We start from the raw sequence: 8,795 nt of genomic DNA on the forward strand, positions 1-8,795 counted from the left end.
TTCAGATGAGTAACATTTATTCAAAAATCAATCACAGTTTTGCCTTCTTAAATAGGAAATGTTTTTCTCCCATACAAAACCTTTTACAATTTCACTATTACGCAATCACTGTGACGCTCAGATTACCATATATGTGTAGACGCATTCCAAACGTCGAGATAAAAGCTTGCAAAGCTTGGGTTACCTTTGATGGAACAACACACGGCTTGCACTATCAATATTTATTGAAATACCTAAAATTAAGTCTACAAAATTACTATAATTTATGAAAGACTTGTTAAAAGCAATACTATCTACAGAATGTTACTAATAACTAATAAATATTAACTTAATGACATTTAGCAATTATTTGCTACAGCTACAGTGTACTTTAAGATGTTTTGATGGGACCAAGAGAAATTAACTTATGTGTAGGTTTCAAAACTTGGTCACTGTGTCTGATATTTCTCAATAAATACCCCAAGTGCAAATGGAATTTTCAAGAACTCCAAAATAGCACTGAAGATGGGATGTAGGACAAACTAACTAACTAATTATAACTGCAAACCACTCTTAAAACCTAAGCTTATATCCTGCTTTGAGCATTCTGGTTGTTGGGTGTTCCTGATGAATTTTAAGCCTAAGTGGTATTTATTCCAGAATTTCCTGTTCTATCATTGTACAGTTCCAGAAAATATCCATACTCCCTCCAATGGAAGGTTTGTTTTGGTTTTGCACCCCCACCCCCCAAAAATTCCAGTTTAGCTTCATACTTTACTTCTAAAATTTGACTTTTAAGACCCCCCTCCCCCTAGGAATTTCTGATGACCTTCCAAGGGGTTGGTATGGAATTTTTTCTGGAATTGCACATAATATGCAACAAACCCCTTTTTGGTTACATCTGGCATGGCTGACTGTATTAATTATTTAATAAGTTGCAAGCAAATGATGTTCCTTAACCCTTAGGGTTCAATTATCTGGTCAGACAAGTAAACACAATTATATGACAATTTTCTCTTTATGATGAGATTTGGTAAATTGTCTATAAATCATACTTCACAAGGTCATAGTGGAAAAAGGGTTAATTTAAGACTTTGCAAAATTATTTATCTTCAGTCTAAAAAACTTTTGCTGACCTTGAACAGGGTTGCCACACACCATAATAATAATTATTATAATATTAAAAAAATCACTGACTATTCCCTGATCACCAACCAATTTTCACTGATCCTTAGGCAATAAAGCCAGTGACAAAGCCTCAGAAATCAGCTCCTTTGTAGATATTTTTTGCAATGACTACCCTGCTAGCAGAGGTTTCTTTCTGGCAAGTTGAATTAGCATGTACAAAGTCGTTCACGTCTCTAGTTTCTCGTAAGCTGACAACACGAAATACTAGTCAACGCGAATGACTTCATACATGGTAAAAGACTTGCCAGATAGAAACCTCTGCCAGCAGGGTGTGGAATGACCTTTGCCAAAGAAAAAAGTTGTTTGCAAACCCAGCGGCTAGCAAAGAAAATCACATTCTCTGACTTTTCAATGACTTTGGTTAGGATTTAGAAGTTCTCTTGACTTGATGCAAAATTCCCTGACTTTAGAAAACCCTGATGAACCTAAATCCTGGATCAATAAAAAAATATTAGAAAACACAACTGGACTTAATAAGTTTTCAGCTTTTGGCTGTTGTAGTCCTGTACCCTTTTTTTAAGATCATACATGTATTTCAAACGCTTGATCACTCTCTTAATTTGAACAAAAAAAAATTAAAATCTATACATGAAACTAAGTTTTTAACTGACATCATTCTTTGCAGTGTCAAATAATCATACAAAACACCTGAGTCTTCAACAACAATATATTAGAATTATTAATTTAAGGAGTCAGTTATTTTGGAACTTAATTAAGGATGGTGCCTACTAATACCAAAGTATTTTTGTGCAGTTTATGACTATGCAGGAAAAGCCGATCATAGCAAGGCCTATTGGAATCCAAAAACAAAATTGGGGGAAACCACACATTTCTCAGAGTTAATAATAAATAAGTAACAATATCTCTAAAAAGCGCCAAAATACAACACAATGTATGGGATCTTTTCCTAAATTGAAGCTTAATTATCTCTGAAAAATGGATGGTTACCCCCAATTTTCTTTTGAGATACAAAAAGCATTTGCCAACTTCTGCTTTCTCTGTATGTTTTTAAACCGCGCAAAAATATTCCTGTCTTAGTAGGCACCACCCATAGGAAACCCGAGTATCTCGACATGAACGGAACGTATGCGCAGTAACAATAACAGGCAGCCACACATTTGTGAGCATGTGCAATACTGTTTGACCCACAAATGCATGTCTTAATGAAGATGACAGACTGTATATTAATTTACATATAACACAAAATCTCCAAAATTTCCCATAAAAAAAATCTTGAGAGAATAGATGTTTTGCAGCACTGTTAGGATCTTCGCTGGTGAATGCTGCCCCAAATAAAACCATCACAGGCACCCTGCCTTGTCTATCATAACAACTTATAAAACATAAAGCTAGCACGGTAAAAGCTGCTATATACATGTACATACTGGTAGTTGAAAGGCCTTGCCAAAAACTAAGCTTATTGAAATTTGTCTGCAAAATTCAGACTGCTTCAAATGAGTTCAGTTTGGGCCACAGGTAATGATTGACTATCATGTATGTATCATACGAATACAACCTCCAACCAAAGTAATTTCTCAATTGGCTCAGTGTGTCTATTCTCTTGGCCTCCATCCTCCAATGAGCTTTTTCACCTTCTTGCAATGGAATGAATTCATCCCTAGCGACTTCAGATCTTCTTCCTCCAGGCTGATTAGCAGGGCCCCATCCACTTCATTTTCAGCAAACACTTCAACGAAATCGCCAAAGTTGAAATGGCTCAAGAACTGGGACACTTCACTTATTTTCAGCTGAGACAGATCATCAGGTACTTTGAAATCTTTTGCTTTCTGCTGAGGTGCAGATTGTGTTCTTTTGGCCACTGGCTTTGGTTTCACAGGTGGTGGTGGTGGCTTTGGCTTATTGTCACCCACTGTTTTTTTGCGTGGAGGAGCAACTGGCTCTTGTGTTTCTGCTATGGTTTTGCTACTCTCAAGTTGTGATGGCAGAGAATTGGCAGCTGTTGGAAGGTATAGGTATTCACTGTCAGCATCATGATCATTAGGTATTGTTTCATTGGAATTTTTATTCAGATGAGTCAGTCCTTGCAAAGCATGACTAGTTGACTGTGATTTTGGCTCACTATTGGGAGGACGGGGCAAGTCATCATCATCGATATATGTATAATCATGGCTGCTGTCATCAGAATCTGGGGATTCGGAGGTACCTGTTGTGGGAGCCTGATGGTTCAAAGTCACGGAGTCAACTGATGAACTGTCACGTTGAGGGACTGGCGGTGGTGGTATCACATCTACCAAGTACTCGTATTCTCTAATAGTGTCTCTTGATGCATATATATTCTGAATCTCCATGCTCTCAATCTTTGTAAGGCTCACACCATCATGGAAAATACGGCAAACGCGGACGTAGTCCTTGTCACCTGATAAAGCACCATGAGCCGCATTAACCCTAATTGGCAAGCCCTTAGGGCAGCTTACCACCGTTCTAACATCACCCTCCTTGGTTGTGCAAATCACAGTTGAATCTTTGTATGGCTCCTTTTCTAGTGACAGAACTCCAAGTGAGGTGTTAAACACCTGCTCGCTTGATCGTCGAGTTATGGATGGCGGATCAGTGAACTGAAAGTACAATGGCAGCTTTGGTGACTTATCGATCAGTTCCTTCAGGTAATACTCTCGTCCATCGAGCAAGGCCTGGAAGCCAGCAGACACGCTGAAAGGCAATCGGATGGGACTGCGTTCTTCGTTGTGAAACAGAACACTTCCCTCCTTTCCTTCATTGCCGTGTTCAACATGAATAACCTCAAGCTTATCGCCGGGATTTACGCACACCGAATCCTCGTCCAGGCCATAATAGCCTTGAGTAACTCGCACAAACTTGGTCGGAATTCTACTGATTTCTTCGACCGTTTCATAAATGCCTCGGAAATCGGCAGGACGGAGTTCAACTTTCTGTGAGCAGTTCAAAGGAATGTTCAACTCCCTTTTCTTCCTGTCACGGGCTAAGACTCTCTCCGTGGTTTTCACAGAGTGCAATGTGAGTATTTGCTCAGCTCCGATGCAGGAGTCTTCTGTCGGGCCGTAGTACCCTTCCGTCACCTTGACGATTTGTGGCAGAATAAAGGTATCAACAAATTTTTCCAGTGGGTACTCGATTTCACTCCAAATCAGATTGTCAAGAATGGGATCTTTGACTTTTGTCGTCGACATTTTACTCGTTACTTTGGTTGCTGTAATAACACATTAAAGGCGGCGATCCATTCGTTTCTGGGAGCGGTTTCGGTCTTTGTGCTTTCGGTTCGTTTTGGTGAGGAATGTCGAAGGCATGTCGAGGATTTACATTTCCTCTATGTCAGCGGCAAATATACAATGACCACCTGGTGTAGGGCATCACATAGTGTAACCAGTCTTACTTTGTAGGCAGGGCTCTTTTACCCGGCACGAAGAAAGAAAAATGTTTTTAAAAATATATATAATGGCGCTACTACTTCAATCGGTTTTCGAACAAACAGTTTTTGGGCGCATAAGAATAATTGCGACTGGAACAGCTTCATCCATGGACTGCAGATCTAACAAGTAATATCGCGTTGCTTTTGAAATGTGACAATTTTTGAAAAAAGCACATTTGCTAATGAACTGAGTCACTGTTAAGCAGAGTGTTAGCGATTAAAATTTGCTTGAATGAAGATAATTATTAGAAATACTTTTAAAGCCTGGCTGGCCAAAAGCTAAAAAATCTAAAATACGAGATCTTCAGCGCGATCTTGCGTATTAATATATATATTTAGCCAAGCCTAAAGCCTGCATGGTTCCCTCTCGTGAGATAAGCACAAGCATAAGCATGTTATGCTAAGGAAAAATCGTGTGGGAACGGCATGAAATAAGCATTAGTTAAGCATAAGCATAAGTGCAAGAAAAATAAACTTGTGCTTATCTCACGCTTGTGCTTATTTCACAAGTGGGAACTGGCGTGAGGTAAGCACAAGCATAAGCAAGATGATTCCGCCATCTTGAATCAGTTTCCAGATCTCCTCCAACGTTACCGCGCTTGCGTATGCCTTATTTTCTTGTGCTTCTTTCACATGTGGGAACGTCGCAAGCTTACAACCTATGCTTGTGCTTTTTGCACAAGTGGGAACCAGGCTTATAAGCGGAGTTCCACAATTCCTTTTTTAATAGCATTTATAGAAGTCTGTTTATTGTATCCCTGTTGTATGAACGTAATAACCTTTCAAGTTCCTCGTCCTTTCTGCAGTTATATATTTTTAGTGCATATGCTGCAAACTGCTCATCAAAAATAACAATGCAGAGTGCAAAATTACTGAATGCTGATTTGTTATAACAGAAGGTATTTTGTTTTAATTTTTCTTTCACCAAGGGCAAAATAACTTACTCCTGTTTGGTTGAGGGGCGAAAATACTCGCTGCTGATTGGATGACCCGCCAGTTAAACATTTTGTTGGTTTCTTCATTGTGTCCAAAAACAACGAATTCTTTGAGGAGTTATTTGTGCCAAAAATACATGGAAATCAAGTGCTGCAGCTAGAAAGGAAATTCCTGAAGGTCAATTTTCGTGTGTCTTACAAGAAACAGCAAAAGATTTAATATTTGTGCCAAAAGCTAAAAACTTGAATCGGATCGATATTTGTTTGATTGAGAAACTGAAATCAGTGTCCTTTTAATGGGAGAAAGAAGCAAGTTAAATTCCGTGCAAGAAATTACTCCGAAAATTCCTTCTTTGGATCCACCGTTTGCTATTTTTATCGATCTATGTTCGTGTAATTTTCATGCGACCTTCACAGCACAGGTGAACAATAACAATTGATGCCTAACATTTGGTTTTCTCGTTGTTAGTTTGCTCTTGAATTGAACTTGTATTCTCTATTAATGTCTATAATGGTAACTCTTAATTCTCGTCAGTTTTGTTTGTTTTGTACGCTACAAAAAATTAAATAATTTGTTTGTTTGCTTGCTTTAATACGGGTGAGTGTTTTACTGACTATTTTACTTAATTTCCTCGTGCCCTCTGTTACAAAAGTGTAATTTCAACGATTCCTCGTAGAATTAACGATTAATTTTTACTTGTATTTTCAGTCTTTTCAGCTAACAAATCTGCTATAAATTTGACGTCAGACGCAATAGTAGTTTTCATTCTTATCTAACTCGTAGAAGTAATGATTTACACCTTCCTCGCGTGCGTACCAATTGGGGCAAGGAAACTTTTATTTATCAAGCCTCTAAGGACTGGAACAGCTTAGACAATGACTTTAAAAACATCAAATCATTGCCCCTTTTTAAGGCAAAGCTTAAAAGTTTGTGAATGATGATTTTTTTAGCTATTTTTAAATTCGTTTGATCTTGTGAAATAATTTTTAGGTAATTTTATTTTTTATTTCATTTTTAATTTGCAGGGCCCCACTGAAAACCGTCAATGCGAGTGGGTTCCCTGGATAAATATTATTATTATTATTATTATTATTATTATTATTATTATTATTATTATTATTATTATTATTATTATTATTATTATTATTATTATGACTTTACAAATTGCCCTCGTCGCGCAATTTGCGAAACTTTTAAAATGCGCTCGAAAACTACATGGAGAGTAATCCTTAATTCTACTGTACTCGGCCTCATGCGAATACATATACTTCCTGTTATACAGGTGAGTAAGGTATCCTCATAAACACAAAAAGCTGACTTCCTATTCAAAGCCACATGATTATGTGAGTGGGCAGGGGTCCAAAAAAATATCAAAATATTAAGTTATGTACACTAGTGTAGGTAAATATTCAGGACGTGATCGGTTATTTATCGAGTTACGATAGTCTTCTTCACGCTCAAAGTGATATTTGCATAGAGTTTTGTTCAATGGATTCCAAATGACATTTATTTTTTCTGTTTTTCTTATTGGCCGTTTTTATGCTAGAGACGTTAAAGCCGTCTTGATGCATTTAACGTCTGAGACGTTAAAGCCGTCTGGTATAAGAACGGAACGCATAAAGGTATTCGACCTAACAGAAATTTTTTTCTGAATTTTTTCCTTTTTTTCAGGAATAAACGCTAACTCGTGCCAGTCGTCTGTGAACGAGTCAGGGCTAACTGCGTCCCCTGAGTAAGGGCGTCCCGTTTTTATACTAGACGCATTTAAAGTGTGAGACGTTAAAGTCGTCTGTTAAGTGCGACGCACTTAGCTAACGACGTTAAAGTCGTCAGACGTTAAATGCGTCTGTCTTATTTACCGTTTTTATACTAGACGTTAAAGTCGTCTCGAGACGACTTTAACGTCTCAGACGACTATAACGTCTCTAGCATAAAAACGGCCATTATTTTTAGTTTTTATTAAAGATGATCGAGGCGAAGCGGTCTGCGAACAGTCAACGCGCGCTGTCACTGTCACCGTCTACGTAGACCTCAGAGAAAATGGCTAGACTTACGATAAAACAGACTTCAAATATATCCTGGAGTAAAAGAAAAAACCTGTGATAATTCATAGCAACCAGTACAGAAATAAACCAAACAACGATCTTTGAAAAATTCGCACAAACAAGCGAATAAAATTAATGTTTTGTTTTGATAAAAATGAAATCACACTTTAATTTTACATTCGCTTTTACAGTGTAACAAACGTTTCGTCGTGCGATATCGAAGTAAAATTATTTCTGTTCAAGATTCGGCCACTGTTTTTGAAGTGCCCCCTCTTTTGTTTCTACCGGCGCTAGTCGCCTTGCTCTTTCTTCCGCTGTTGAACGGCAAAATTGAACGTGATCACGAAATAAAACGCCAACTGGGGAAATAATGAACATGGACCGAAAAAAAATGAGTTCAAACGACTACTCTGAAGTTAGCAGGAAAACAATATCTTGCAAAAACAGCAAACCAGCAAAGTTTTGTCAACAAAATCCCATGAACAACCAGTCCTTTTTTTCCATTGCTGATTTTTTCGTTCGTTTTACAACGTTACGTGAGCGAAACGTTTCGCTTCAAGAGGAAAAATGCGACGTTTCCGGTTGCGGCGGATCGGAGTAAAATGATTTCACTTCAAGATTCTGACGGATGTGCCGGTCGATTTGTTTCTCCTACCGCTAGTCGTCTTGCTGTTTCTCCTGCTGTTGGTCACATAAATTGACTTTATATTTTGTTGTCTTCAAATTTTCTTTTTGTTTCTCTTAAAAGCAGTTGGCGATGCAACTTCCCGCGAAACAAACGCGGGTCGGAGCGCAGCTTCACACAATTGAATTTTCCCGTAGTGCTGCGTACGGACGTACGGACGGAAGTGTCGTCATAACCTTACCAAACCGTACGCACTGGGTTGACAAAATTTGTCTGGCTCTGCCAAAAATCTCGACAAATTTTCTCTCCACCAAATTTTGAATTTGGTAAACGCGTATGCACTTGAAAGCACCAAAGTATTTGTCAACCGTTTAAAGTATCAATATCGTTGAAATCGAGCACCTTCTTTTAGCTTCTCGTAGTCTTGACTTGCCGCGATTTCGTTTTGAGCAGCAGCGGTACTTGTACTCGGGCAGTTTGTTTAAAGTGCCGATCCACGATTGCTTACTTGTAAGTGCAACTGGAACAAAGACCTGTGAGCCATATTGTAGTTGTATGGAGTCGCATTCAACATCTCTAGGTAAGAATAATGGTCGTTATAGTCTTCACCGTTCTC

At 38.3% G+C, this 8,795-nt stretch overlaps 1 protein-coding gene across 1 annotated transcript; it reads right to left on the reverse strand.

The window, feature by feature from the left end:
- On the reverse strand, positions 1-4,926 carry LOC146462991 (uncharacterized). Its single transcript, XM_085084944.1, has one exon. The coding sequence runs from the start codon at positions 4,332-4,334 to the stop codon at positions 2,721-2,723; it is 1,614 nt and encodes a 537-aa protein (XP_084941070.1). The 5' UTR covers positions 4,335-4,926; the 3' UTR covers positions 1-2,720.
- Between the last annotated feature and the right edge of the window lie 3,869 nt (positions 4,927-8,795).

The sequence above is a fragment of the Pavona decussata genome, unplaced genomic scaffold (genome assembly GCF_977016875.1).
Source record: "Pavona decussata unplaced genomic scaffold, jaPavDecu1.1 SCAFFOLD_182, whole genome shotgun sequence".
Classification (NCBI taxonomy): Eukaryota; Metazoa; Cnidaria; class Anthozoa; order Scleractinia; family Agariciidae; genus Pavona; species Pavona decussata.